Source organism: Oryza glaberrima, chromosome 6 (assembly GCF_000147395.1).
Source record: "Oryza glaberrima chromosome 6, OglaRS2, whole genome shotgun sequence".
NCBI classification, from domain to species: Eukaryota; Viridiplantae; Streptophyta; class Magnoliopsida; order Poales; family Poaceae; genus Oryza; species Oryza glaberrima.
Window position 1 is genome coordinate 27,199,226 of NC_068331.1, and position 14,053 is coordinate 27,213,278.

The following is a 14,053-nucleotide window of genomic DNA, read 5'->3' on the forward strand; positions in this document are numbered from 1 at the left end:
ATTATTGGACAATTAAGTACTACTCTCTCCGGTTTAGTGGAACAAACATGTATACAAAATATCCAATGAAATTCTCAAATGTTTTTACAAATTTTGTCCATCAATTTACCAACAAATAATGGAGCTCAACAAAGTGAGTTTTTAAATAAAGGAATATCACTACAACTTTGATCTATATGAAGTTTAGTTTACGTTCATTTGAATGGATCAAGAAACAGAGTCATCGGCTCGGCAAAGTCCTTATCATGAGACAAGAGTCCTCAGCTTGGCAGTGTTCTCAACACAACAACCATTCAGAAACACGGAGGAGGGGGAGGCAATCTCATCCATTCGATCTAATGCAGACAAATATGTGTCGTTGGATTTTAAGAATGAAAAATGAGTAAAAACAGTTGGTGCATTGTAGGGTAGAAGATACAATTAAGAAAACAGGTAAAATGAAAAATGGATGTGATACAAAGAACTATATAAACTTACAATCAGTATATGAACAAAGAATATCTATGCACAATCAATATCTGTCTATAGTTTAAGCTCTACACATGCAAGGCGTAAGGGGGTTTTCCCAGAGGTCGTAGTGTGGGAATGTGGACTCAGGGAGGCCAGTTCGTGTCTGGTGAGTGATCATCACATCCTCCACGAAAGTTGCCCATGGCATGTAGGGATCGCCGAAGAACTTGGACATGAGGCCCTTGTCTGGCTTGATAGACTTGAGCCGATGCCGACCCATGTAGCGGCGGAAACCGATGATCAGCTTGGCGAAATTGCCACCGTGGGTCATGACGAACACGTCCGATTTCAGGCAAACCAGGAAGTCCAATGCAGCAAGGCTGGTCACATGCTTCTTAAAGTGTTCTATCTCCTCTTTGCTTGCAAGATCTTCTTTTGTAACCTATAATTAACGAAAAAACAGAGAGAGGAGAGAACAGATCAATTGTCTGAACAGATTTTATGCTGGTCAGAACTATCTCGACTATCTCGACTACATTCAAAACTATATGCAACTAGTATATTTTCCCATGGGTTGCAACAGTTCTCAAACAATGATAGAAGACACATGGCATAAGTTCTAGCCCTGCATAATTACTCATAAATAAAAGATAACCGTTCTCTAATTCAATGAATCACATGCATGATTCACAAAAGAATTAAATGCAACATCAAATGTTTCTACAAAGAGCACGCTCGTGTTTACGCAGATCCATCTATAAAAGATCCGGTCAAGTAATGAGTGTGTAGAGACATGACACTACTAACATTTATAAGTCGTAGTAAAGATTTTGCAATATGTCTACATTAAAGGAAACACGGAATGCAATAAATTGAACCTTCTAGTAAAGACCTAAAGTACTGAAATGTTTTCCCGGTAAAAAAACTTTGAAGCACTTACCAAATTGGGGAACATATTCCTTAGCGGAGCCATTCTATTGCTTCCACCATAAACTTGACCGGATGCAACATATATCTGAGTTTCCTTTGTATATCCCATTGCACGTAAAATAATACCTATTTCCCCAGGCTCAAGAGGGCAGCGACCTTCTTTTCTTTTCTCCAGTGCTAATGACCAAAGGTGAGATCCATTCTGCATACAAATAGAAGAGAAGAAAAACATTATGTACTGTATCCTGTGACCTTATTCATATTGAGGCCAATGTCATCATCAACTCTCCAGGTAGCTAAAAATTCAGATTACCTTGAAGCGTCTTGGCCATTGTTTCTGTCTATAATCAGCCATCATTGCTTTCTCCTCTCTAGTTCCCGCAAAATCGCAAAATGAAAGACCCACCATTCCTTTCTCAAACCTAAGATGAAGAGCCCTACACAAGCAAGTATAACCGAGTATAAGATACATTTCAATCTGATAGCGACAGGTAGGTTAAATAGGAGACACTGAGCTAAGCTTACATGTATGGATTTACATTGCCCGTTCGGTTCCTCATCCTTGTTGCTAGCTTCTCAGCCATTTCTTCGATTTCAGGTAAAAACTTCAAGGCATGGTAATTAACTCTGCATCTGAGCCGGTTAATCTCCATTGGAACATTATCATACCTGAAATTGCATGCTTAGGTTACACTCAATCACATCAATCGATGTGAACGAAATTGTAAGGCATATACTTAGGGGAGGAACCGGGAGCAATATTCACTTTACAACAAAAGACTCTGATGTCAAGGACAGTAACAGCGCTAAAAAGTTATACAACCAATCTCAAGATGTATGGATGAGGTGCAGTCATGATGATAAGACATTACCCCAGCCTATCAACAAATGGCTTGATAGACATTATCTTTTTATCTTTGATCCTCGGAAGTACATTGTCAATGTAGAACTGCGCCGATGCATACTTTGGAATATTTTTCACAGTTCGCCTGTTATAATCAGCATCAAAAATAAAATAAGTTACATTCATGGAAGACTATGTTCCAGTGTTAATCAATTATAGATATAGCACATATAGTAACTGCTAACTATGGGTGAAAACACAGCAGATAGTGATGACCAAAATAGAAACATATTATAATCATTCAACATCATGACAAGAGGGGAAAAAAGGAAGAATAAATAAGGAAAAAAATGCCCATAAGCAGTACCTGTCCTAGTGATACAATTTTCCTTTGCCCTTGCACTTTTCGGTTGTATAAGACTGTTGGCATCCTATAGTAAAATAAGCTAATTTTGACCCTATAATACATGCTAACCCCTACATGGTTTGAAGTAGATGCCTCTATAGTGGCATCACATACGTGGACAATGCAATGTGTAAATGAAAGACAACTACAAACCGCAAACAAGCAGCGGCAATCACCTTGTTTGCTTGTCTCCAGAATTCATATGTTCTAGGAGTGTGTGCACACATCAATCTTATTGATTGATAAAAGAAAAGATAGAAGGAATAAGTGAAAAGGAAGCAACTAACTTTATACTGGTGAAAAGTTCATCTTTTTCTGTGAACCATTCAGGAATATCTCGAACAATGCGTACATCATCCTTCAAGTAATTTATGAAATAATCTACATCAAAGATATCTTCAAATTTCCTGCATAAAAGGACGAAAGCTCTCAAGTACTAAAGGACTTGTACCTAAAAGACATGATAGACACAAAAGGGTGTATGCAAGCAGGAGTTGATACAGAAAAAGAATACCATAATTCATCACTTACGTTTGATCTTTCCAGATTTGATCCTGCTTCAGCACAGGTAAAATAAGTGTGGCATTCATTATCTTAGCAATTGCAACAGCATTACATATCTGCAAATACATCGAGTATCGCAGTTAACTACTGATTACACAATACAGCTTCAGCAAGCTAATAATGTGAGGAAAGAACATCCGTACAGCTATTCGCTGCTGGTTTAATCCACCCTCGGCATGAATAAAAATATACCCAGAGGTTTCATTCTCTGGTACAAGATCTGCACAGCAGAAGAGAGAAAAATATCTTTATTCATCAGGATCTAACCATGGTTTCAACTTTCAAAGGAATGTTGTAATAATTCCTGTAAGCTACAAATTGACAAACATAAACAGGCACAAGCATACACAGTGAAATGCTGAAGTGTTAAGCGCCTCTTATAAGAGCAGTCACAGGACATCATAAATGAAAGCTTAGGTCTTGTGGGTACGAGAGGCTTAGTAAGGATTAAAGTAGTCATTTTTTGCATCAACAGAGAGAAATAGATAGGTACATTGCATGCAATCACAGAACAGGAGGTACATCGTTCTGGGTGCCTAATTCGCCTGCGCTCTTATAAACAGTCTTGGTGGATAGTTGCTAAAATCATCAGTTTAACATTAGAGAAATAAGTTATTCATTGTTCATTTCTCCTTACAGACACTGGAAAATCATTTGGGCCAACTAAACTACATCTAGCGGTCCAACTAGTACGTATATTCAGATTATCTTTGAGTAAGTATTTGCAGGGAGGCAGGGACAAATGACAATTAGATGCTGCTCTTGCCTGAGATCTCATCACTACGGCGCTCGGCGCAGGGCTTCCAAGATGCCGCTGCAGCATGCGGATTCTCCCAGAGAGATTCCCGCTCGTTCACCTGCAGAGTAGCACCAAGCCATCCAAAACAATATTGAAAGCGAATTGCGTACAGATAGATATCCAAGATACATAAATACATTCTGAGATCAACGTCACTTTACCCTGGGGCAGTGGAGCCGAATCCCGTCCTTGCGGCACAGATAGGGCGCGTTCTACGTTCCAACAACGACATGATAGTAAGCAAACAAGTTGGATGAGATCTTGATCGAACAGCAATAGAAATGAAGCAATCGAGGAGGAATCAAGAGCTCACGATGCGTGACCAGACGGAAGGAGCGGAGACGAGAGCGGCGACGAAGAGGCAGGCGACGACGGCGACCAGGATCCGGTAGGACGCCGAGGCGGTCGGCGACCTGGGATCCTCGAGCGCGAGGAGTGACCGGAGCGGGGAGGGGAGGTGGTACTTCTGGTGGTGGAGTGGAGCGGACGAGCGGGGCGCCCCGTCCTTGCCGTCCCCGCCTCCGCCGCCGCGCGGGGAGGAGGAGGAGGCCACGAAGGGGGAGGACGAGGCGGAGGACTCCGCGTCGCGCTTGGCCGGCGAGCTCGACGCGCGCGTCGCCGCCGCCGCCGCCGTGGCGTGCCGTAGCTCCGCCATGCCGCTGTCGGCAGTGACGGGAGTGTCGTTGGATTGGCTCCGCTGCGCTTCCTGGGCCAGATTTTCTGGTTGCGGCCTTACGGCCCAACATGCCTTTTCGCAATTCCAGTGAAATTTGGTTCGGATTTCGCAGAAACCCGATTTTTTTTTTTTGAACCAGGTCGAACCTCAAGCACAAACCACTCGTGTTTTTTTTTTGTCAACTTTAAAAAAACTGAATTTTAATTTTTTTAATCAAATTCATCTGGATTTCATGGGTTCTGTTGTGATGTGTTCGCTGAGTCGTTGGGTGCGCACTCACTCACAATAGACTTGTATAATCAGCATTACTAAATAGCATTTGATAGGAATTTAGGGCCAAAATCTTGCTTGGATTTGGTTCCCGATTTTATGCTAAGACTCCTTCTCCAGCTCTGACGACCCCAATGAACTCTGGTGACTAGTAGTGGCCCCCGATTTAGGGTTTAGGGATGGGGGTGGGGGCAAGGAGAGAGAGGAGAGTTCCCTAGGCTAAGAGGAATGTCCATGGGAGGCGGCAAACCATTGGTTGGTGACAGGACAAGTGAGCGGTGAGGCCAACAAAGCCACGAGGTCAGCAGCGAGGCAGTGGGCCAATGTTGGCGTCAATAGCAAAGCAGAGTGAGTGGCTACAAGCCAGGGGCATCCCAACGGCTTGAGGAGAAGGGGCAAGGAGGTCTAGAGGGAGAGGGAGAAGGCGGACCGAAGGTGGGTAGTGACACTGTGGAGCGATGAAGGCAGGAGCATCGAGCAAGTCGCAATGGGGTATTGGGGTGGGAATAAGAAGGGAGCAGAGGAGGGGGTTAGGGTTTGAGGGTTACTACATGAATCTCAAAGCGATCCAACAGTTTAAAATTCATAGAGCATTTGTAGGGTGTTTTTTTTTGTCAAATGGCAAATATACGGTCACTTCATCATTTATAATCTTTTTGATGATCTATACAATGGTATGGATGTGAAAGGAACATTTTGATTATATGCTGCTATGGCTAATTTTATATTCAAGCGAGTGTTGTATCACATGGTTTCGTGTGAAACTCCATATTTTGAATGGCTTTCACATTGTACTTACTGCTAAGCATTGATCACCGGTCGCTTAATACACATGAGGATCAGGTTATCACAATTTAGAAGGGGCTGGCTAACTAAGGTCAAAACAGGAACTACGATTTGCGTATTTGCTACAAGGCCTACAATGTCTGATTCCAGAGTTTTTTCCTCACGATCAGGACTCTTTCATCACCGGACCAGAGAGCGTCTTTTTTGGGTTTCACATCAGATGACCAGTCGTCCCATCTTACCGCTGGCAAAAGCTTCTTGATGTGGTTGATGACAGCAACCTTGTCTCTGATAATGGCATACCCCTGAGGCCTCATGATGCGGTCCATCTCAATCAGCAGATCCTCCACACTGCACCCTTGTTTCTCTATCTCAGAAAAAAGAAGCCAGGCGTGAACGAGATCATAGGTGCGTGGGTATGTTGAGAATGACTCACACCTTCAATTAAGAAAACAGAAAATAAAGGAATTATGCCACAATTGAGGTAGCAAATAGTAGTTGGTACCATCAAATACTGCAATACAACAACAATAAGAAATTGTTTTCTGTGATCATGGCAAAGTCAATCAGGCATATGGAAGGCATTTTAGTAGAAATAGGAAGTAACAATAGAAAGTAGACACTGAAATTAAGCAATGCTGGAGCACTGGGCCCAGATAGAAGATAGGCCAAGGTTTTAAGTTTTATGCAATACTAGTAAATAGAGCATCTTGGTCACATAAGTTAATGACAGAGCACCACATGTCATTTGGAGGGATTTCTCATGGCGAGAACTTCAGGTGCAATCATGATGACTTGATAACATCTCTAGCGACATGTTTTAATGTGGTAACTGAACTATAACTACTATTAAAACCGTGTGATAAATAGCTACCACCCTTCAATTGTTGCATTACTATGGAAATCCACAAAATCGTATGCAAATTATGTCTAGATAAAATGTAATCCCCTACATGAATGGAAGATACATAATGGCGCTTTGTTAACAAATATATGGTATTTCTAAGGCTGGCTGCTAAAGAACAGCTTGACAATAGGTTTCATTTGTCAACAATAATCAAATTACTGGTCTCTTTCTTCAATACTCAACATACTTCAATACCTTTTGATATTTTGATTGCATTCCAGGCATTAAAACTATTGGATTTGTCTGCCACAGACAATGAAAACGTAATAATTTTAGCTATGCAAAGTCAACACTGAAACAACTGAACTGAACTAAATCTAAAGGATTTAGGACAAAAGGTTTGCAAACATATCATACCAATTATGGATGGTCCCCAATAAACCACGATCATAGATGATCTTCAGTTTTCCAGATTCTGTGGAAGGAACTACATTCATCACCCAGACATCCTTTTTCCTCAGGGATGCTGCAAATCCACCAAGATTTGCATTCATATCCATAACATTTCTAAATGAATCCTTTTGTATCTCAGATTTCATGAGTTTCCAGTACTGAATAACTCTAAAATGCCAAATCTCCTGCAAGGAGTACTTCAAAGTCAGGTACTAAAGAAGCTATCAGAAAGGATGTGAGCACATATTGCATGAAAAAATATCATTGGTTTGTTGCATAGCTCACATTGTCATCAGAAAAATTGTTTGAACTGATTCCGAGCTCTTCAAGACGAGGGGGTGGTGCTGTAAGCCTTTGCGGCCAGGGAAGCAGATTACTGCCCTTAACCTTGTGGACTCCTGGAGAAGTGCACACGACAAGATCAGAACAAGGCTAAATTGGCTAGAAAAACATATGTTTGATAGCAGATAAATCAAGGATATGACAACGACTGGAGTTGACAATTCCTTTTAACAGAAAATAGGTAACTAACAATTGCTTGATTAAATTTCCAGCACCAGGATAACACACATATTTGAACCAAACAAAATTACAACAGTAGTTCTCAAGCTAGACAGCAGAATTCTATACTTCAGTAAATGCAATAACAGACAATTGGTAACTGGAAAAGTACTGAGTGATTCTAGGTAAAGATAACGAGGTAAAGCATTTAATACATACTATACCAAAGCTATACTAAAAATTACAAATAACGAGTTTGAGGTATTCTCGAGAGATGTCCCCAATTAAGCATGCACAATTCAGCTTATCATCTGCTCTTCAATCACCAGTATATAGCCAACTATGATCTGGTACCGCCGCTATGACCAGGAACATGAAAGAGAAGTGTAATCTGTTGAGGCCATAAATGGCTGGATAAGCAAAGCCTACAGCGTATAGCGATTAGCAAGCATGATCCAGGTTTAAGCCTATTGGTTGGCAACTGGGCAGCCCGCAGCCCAAGTATGAAAGGTTCGGCAGTGGATTATTCTCTTGATATAAATGGTTGACCGTGGTACCCTTCTAAATTATCACTAATGATTTGAATCTCCAACATTAAGTGTGTCATGTGATGAGCAAACTTTTGTGGAAAGCCGATGATATAGCATTCAAGCAAAATTCCATAAGAAAGTAAGGGGTAGTATAGTAGTACACTATCCTTTTCACTATTCATTCAATCTTGAGGTAAATCAGGGAAATAAACTTACTTTCCGAGTAAGGAGTTACACATGCTTTCATGGGCACATTCCAAGCAGCATCCGGATCATCATCACGGTCACACATATTTGGAAGTGTTCCTGGCTCTCTCTTCATATAGCACTCATTAGTCAATGGTTTGATCCATATCACTGTCTGATCCTCCTTAGATGCAATCTGCCAACACATTCTTCGAGCAAGATCACTCATCTTTCTCCATATGTTCCGGTTGATGGGATCCATAGCATAAGCTTCTGGCGATGAATATACGAAATACCCGCCAGGCCTCAAAACCCTATCGACTTCCAGCAACAAGATCCCATCCCTCTGCAGCCAGTCAATCCGACAACGAGAGCAGTGCGCAAGCTCAAATGAGTGGCTGGGGTATGGCAGCCTCCTTGTGCCCAGCACACCAAGGGTTGACGGAATTCCTCTCTCAAGGGCAAACTGAATTTGGTTCTCGTGCACATCGTTAGGAGCAAGAGACATTGCAATTATATCAAGAGGAAGAAGGTAGGCTCCGAAGCTTGCAACCCCACAACCAACATCCAGCACATTCCTGATGTTCCCTCCATTGTTTAGCTTACCATTCGGAAAATTCAGCATCTGCACCACACATCCACACCAAACAACAATGATGTCATCGGATTCAAAGGTAACAAAACATGGTAATTAGCTGTTAGATCATCCTGAACCTGAGCAAGGTGCACAATGTACTTGTCAGCACCAGTGTGGAAGTGGGTACCCCCACCGGGGAAGTTGATCTTGTCACCATTCACCACCATCCACCGCTGATCGGACTTCTCAGAGGCAAGGTGGGTGTGTGGTATGTTAGCCTTCCACACCTCGTCCCGGCTCCTCGGCCACCTGATGGGCACCTGAACATTGAAACATCACACCAACATTTACCAAATAAACAACAAACAATGCACAGCACAACAAGTGATGGATTCATGGATCATATCATGTATGGTCTCCATGGTCGGATCGGATGTATGTTGTCTCACCCGGTAGCCGGCGGGTGGCGGGATGAGGCAGTTGAGGCGGCGGTGCGCGGGTGGGCAGTGGCGCTCGTAGTGCTCCATGAGGGAGAGGTTGAGCCTGAGGCGGAGCTGGTTGTGGAGGCCACGGTCCAGGCACGGGATCAGCTCCGAGTACCTCGCGTCGCACACCTGAACCAACCCCATGCGCGGAGTTAGCGAATCAAAGCCATCAGTCACTCGCGTTGTACGGAACAATGGCGGGGGGAGGGAGGGAGGTCACGGACCGGGAGGGAGGAGAGCGCGAGGTCGGCGGGGACAGCCTCGAACCGGCGCTGGAGAGGAAGGCGGCGGGAGCGGAGGGTGGGGGCGAAGGCGGCGCCGTAGAAGAGGCAGAGCAGCGCCAGCGCGATGACGGCCGCCGCGAGCAGCGCCGCGAAGCCACGCCGCCCCAGCGCGCCACCGCCTCCGCCTCCCCCTCCTCGGCTCTGCGGCGGCTTCGTCATCATCTCCTCCTCCTCCTTTCCCTCGCGACGCGAGCCGTGCCGCTAGTCGCGCTCGCGCGGCGCCGGCATGGTTGGCGGGGACGAGACGCGGACGGGGGCGCGCGGGCGCGGGCGCGGAGGCGGGGGATGGGGAAAGGCGTGTGCGTGTGAAGTGAAACGAGATGAACAAATCGCGGGTGGACTGCGGTCTCAGGGCTCTGTGACTGTGACGCTGTCTCTCCCCTGTGACGGCGGTGGGGGCTCGCGCTTCGGCGCAACGGCGGGCGCGGGTTGGGTTGGGTTGCTCTCGCTCTCGTGGGATCGCGTGGAATCATTTTTCTTTTTCGTGCAGGAGATGGAACGGCGAGCGAGCGAAACCGCGTGCACGGGCGCACGGGCGCACGGTGGTGCGCTGCACTGGTGCTGGGGGACCGGCCGTATGCCGTATTGCCGTGTGGCCCTCCTCGAATCAACGCGACCTGCATTGAGAACAACGTCTTACACCAAAAATACTAGTTACATGCCCGGGCTAACGCTACGGCGAAACAATAAAAAGATATACAATATATTGTTTGGGCTATCAAGTATAGATTCAAGACATTAATTAAGACTTACATATGAGCGAGTTCAGTTAAGAAGTTTATTAGAAGTTCCTCAGTTATTATATATTCGAAAGGGATAAACAAGCCAAATAAACTACATCCAGGACAAGGTTCAAAATTTGCAAAACAAGCCATAAGGTCGACCCATTCAGTCGACGATGTATTATGTCTTCAACGTCTTTTCTCCACGTCACAAAAAAACCAGTAACCAAAGAACAAAAGTCTGATTGATATATTAAGTTCTAAACCGATTCCAGGACACATTCAGTCAATTAAGTTCAAATACATAATCATGCGTTTCAACATTAATTAAAGTATCACATTCGTATATCAGTACATGGCTTGGCAAACCACAAAGCTGAGGCTGCCTTAATCTAAGCTACAACAAAATTTCTTTTTTTTTTGCATTTTAGAATAAACAGTAAAAGAGAATGGATAAATCACATGTCCTGAAGCTGTAAATTTCTACAAAGTCCTGAGCAGCTCAATTTTGGAGAGGGTAGTAGTGTTGTTCCCTTTATGGTTCATCTGATGCATGAAGAAGGCAAGTTCAATTTCTGGTTCAGTAACTCTTGTTGTTCCTACTGCTTCCAGGAAGTCATATAAACCAGAACCGCCAAGGATTTTCTTGCTTGATGACTGTAAAGAGATGAAAGTTCAAACTGGTCATTAAAAAAATTATGTGCAGATAAGAGTGGTGTTGAGAAGTCAAGTTATCAAAGTAGCATTTTGTCTTCGTTCCAAAGGAGCTAACTCTGTTTTTAAATATCTGATCTTTTTTTCATAAACTCACTAATACATATCACTAATACGAGGGAAATTGTAAGTGAATAGTGAATGAAGATAAATAATGGTTTGAGAGAGAGAGATAGAGGGTGAACTCACCAATATATCCCAACTGCATACAATCATCAAGGGCAATGCGTGCATGAGTGATAGAAATCATGGCAGCAAGTATCATTATTGTGATCACATTCTGCATGGAGAAATGTATTTTTTCCAAGAATATAAGCCCATTCCTCTGCTAGTAAAGTTCCCATGTCAACCTATTTTACTTTAAAACCAAAGAAACTGTAAATAAAAAAACGAGATAGAGATTTGCAATTCACTGGGTACAAAAGTTAGATGCACTTCTTTAACATTTTAGCAGATTGCTTCCAACATATGACATCAACTTCCCAGTCAGTTGGTTATTTTACAATCTTGAAAAGCAATATTTTTCTATCAGTCCAACTAATTTGAGAAAAAAAAATTCTGAATGAGATATGTCAAGAGCAGTTGTGAGGTTGAATTGTTCATGGATGTATGGAAAGCAAGCTTGTGTTTGACGCAACAAATATGTGTATATGTAAGATTGATGGAGTATGGATTCTGAGCGATAGCAGTAGACAATTCAATCAATATTTTATCACCTAAAGATCATGCATAGTATTTTGACGAAACAACGGCAGATGTGCACCTTCAAGATGAAGCTTTACTGACGATCCAAGTCGTTGAGGGGGTCTAAGATCCAGAATCCATAAACACTCTCCAGAACACATGCATTGCAGGTGAGGAGCCGGACGGGACATTTCACTGAGCACCCCGCGTTCATTGTACTCTGAGGAAAAGCGGCAAGCGCTGGATGATGGGTTTTGTTTCAGAATGCATGATGAATCCGGATGAACCTCCACGATGCCAAGTTCCGGACTGGTCACCTGTTGATGAACTGCATGATGAGTTTTGTTCAACTACTCACCTCTCACGGGATTCACCTGCTGCTCCCCCACCGGCGAGGAACTCCATAGCTGCAGCTCACCCCTGCGATGCAAAGGGGATCGGTGGAGACAGGCGATGCAGAGGATGGCGCGGTGGCTACCTAGCGACGGGAGCACCTCGTGCGGCGGGGATCGGTGGAGCAAAACGGCGGCGACGACCTGGCGACGGGAGGACCTCGTGCAGCGGGGAGGGCGGAGGATCGTGGAGGGCGAGCCGGCGGCGGGGATCGGTGGCAGACAGGCGATGCAGAGGACGGCGCGGCGGCTGATACGGAGCAGAGCGCTGATAGCGGAGGTGCGGGAGCGGAATTCCGGCGGAGGGCGGAGGCGCAGGTGTGGTGGGAGAGCGATAGGGAGGGGGGTGGGCCGTGCGGGTCGTGCGCTGATTGAGGGAGGTGGAGGTGGGATCGATCTGAACCGTTCAGATTTTACGCGGATGATCTGAACCGTTGAATAATGAATGTAAGAGTGTAAGAGTAAAAGATGAGTAAAACGAGTTGGTGAATTATAGGATTGATGATGATGATGATGATGATAAATGAAGATACGAAGATGCGATAAAATGCCCGTACATCGTACTTGCGATAAAATGCCCGTATATAAAATGATCCATTGCACTGAATGGATATACTCCCTCCGATAGATTTTAGATAGACAACATCTGTTCACATTCGTAGTAATATGAGGTGTTCCTTACATCTAAAATCTCTTATGTTTTATGGCGTGGAGAGTTAAAAAAATCAGATCAGGTGACTGTAAGGATTACGCAACAATTTCGATCGTCTGCTTTTATGATCAACGATTCACACTAAATATATTATAGTACCATTTTTGTGAACACTGCTTCATATAAAATATTATACGTCTCATTATCTCATGCGTGCATGTGAAACTTGATTCAATTATATAAATAAAAATGTGTAGCGACGATTAGTCACTAATTCTTAATAATATTCTAAACCTAATCCAATAGAGATATCATTGTTGCATTATCGTATCCGCCGAAGAGTTTATTCGAAAATAAGATTGAACCATGAATCTCTATACAATCCAAAGGTTGGGGATTTAATTAGTAGTATGTGATGTATTTACAATTATGTATAAGATATTACACAAGAAAATAATTTGTTACTTTTGTAAAAATAAAATCCATAGTCCAATCTTTACACAACAACGGCAACAAAACACTCAAGAAAGGCAATAGGCATAGGAGTGGGCAGAAAAAGACTAAACCGAAAAGATCGAGACTGAGACCGAAAAAACTGAGATCGAGAAATTCGGTCTAGACAATGAAAGACCGAATTTCAGTTCGGCCAATTCAGTTAATCTCCTCAGTTAACCAAATAGACCGAATAACAAAAAAAAAGTCTAAATGCAACCTACAATCCACTGAGTTCAATATGATTAAACTATAATTTTCACATCCCTACTTCTTCTAGGCATGCAACCTAATAAGAGTCTTTATTCATACGTGCTTACGAATTTTTTTTGTGATTTTTGTGTTGAAAATTTCTATTATTTCTTTGCATATATGAACTGTTGTTGAATTTTGGTCAGGACCAGAACCGAGACCGAGACCGAGACCGAATTTATCGGTCCTGATATTTTTGTGTTGAAATTCAATTTAACTTTTTAAAGACTGAAATGACCGAAAGATTGAAGTTCAAGACCAATTTTCGGTCAGAACCGGATGTCCCCTCCCTAAATAGGCATCATTACCCATAACAAATTCACACGACACGGGTCGTGCCATAGACACGAAACGCTAGCCACCACGCCAAGCGCCCAACCCCAACTCCAACCCCAACCCGTCGTGCTCACCGAGAAAGGCGAAATTGAAAACCACCCCAACCCGATAAAATTGCATATCTACCATCGCATAAGATTGGCTTCGCAGAAATACCATCACTTAAATCGGCTTCGCTAGAATACCACTCCCAACTAGAATGGCTTCGCCAAAATGCCATT

At 43.4% G+C, this 14,053-nt stretch overlaps 2 protein-coding genes across 3 annotated transcripts; both read right to left on the reverse strand.

Annotated features, from left to right (window-relative positions):
• Window positions 1-408: 408 nt before the first annotated feature.
• On the reverse strand, window positions 409-4,686 carry LOC127775519 (protein PECTIC ARABINOGALACTAN SYNTHESIS-RELATED-like). Its single transcript, XM_052301769.1, has 11 exons — window positions 4,307-4,686; window positions 4,155-4,205; window positions 3,961-4,051; window positions 3,338-3,414; window positions 3,162-3,250; window positions 2,918-3,037; window positions 2,253-2,369; window positions 1,906-2,049; window positions 1,694-1,817; window positions 1,391-1,582; window positions 409-892 (listed from the first exon to the last, which is right to left on the reverse strand). The coding sequence occupies exons 1-11, from the start codon at window positions 4,646-4,648 to the stop codon at window positions 530-532; spliced, it is 1,710 nt and encodes a 569-aa protein (XP_052157729.1). The 5' UTR covers window positions 4,649-4,686; the 3' UTR covers window positions 409-529.
• Window positions 4,687-5,616: 930 nt separating this feature from the next.
• LOC127777797 (probable methyltransferase PMT9) lies at window positions 5,617-9,950 on the reverse strand. 2 transcript variants are annotated; one of them, XM_052304415.1, is made up of 7 exons: window positions 9,529-9,944; window positions 9,269-9,433; window positions 8,957-9,139; window positions 8,273-8,867; window positions 7,311-7,423; window positions 6,990-7,210; window positions 5,617-6,163 (listed from the first exon to the last, which is right to left on the reverse strand). In XM_052304415.1, the coding sequence occupies exons 1-7, from the start codon at window positions 9,748-9,750 to the stop codon at window positions 5,857-5,859; spliced, it is 1,806 nt and encodes a 601-aa protein (XP_052160375.1). In that variant the 5' UTR covers window positions 9,751-9,944; the 3' UTR covers window positions 5,617-5,856. The 2 variants fall into 2 exon arrangements, with proteins under 2 accessions (XP_052160375.1, XP_052160376.1); XM_052304416.1 differs by having other exon boundaries at window positions 5,956-6,092; window positions 9,529-9,950.
• Window positions 9,951-14,053: the final 4,103 nt, after the last annotated feature.

Coding starts and splice junctions, on each gene's coding strand:
- LOC127775519 (XM_052301769.1), bottom strand. CDS start 4,648: ATGGCGGAGCTACGGCACGCCACGGCGGCGGCGGCGGCGACGCGCGCG. Junction 4,052..4,154: donor TTCGGCTCCACTGCCCCAGG/GTAAAGTGACGT, acceptor GCTACTCTGCAG/GTGAACGAGCGGGAATCTCT. Junction 2,370..2,917: donor GAACTTTTCACCAGTATAAA/GTTAGTTGCTTC, acceptor TGATTATAACAG/GCGAACTGTGAAAAATATTC.
- LOC127777797 (XM_052304415.1), bottom strand. CDS start 9,750: ATGATGACGAAGCCGCCGCAGAGCCGAGGAGGGGGAGGCGGAGGCGGT. Junction 7,211..7,310: donor ACAATTTTTCTGATGACAAT/GTGAGCTATGCA, acceptor TACTCCTTGCAG/GAGATTTGGCATTTTAGAGT. Junction 6,164..6,989: donor TTGGGGACCATCCATAATTG/GTATGATATGTT, acceptor TCTTAATTGAAG/GTGTGAGTCATTCTCAACAT.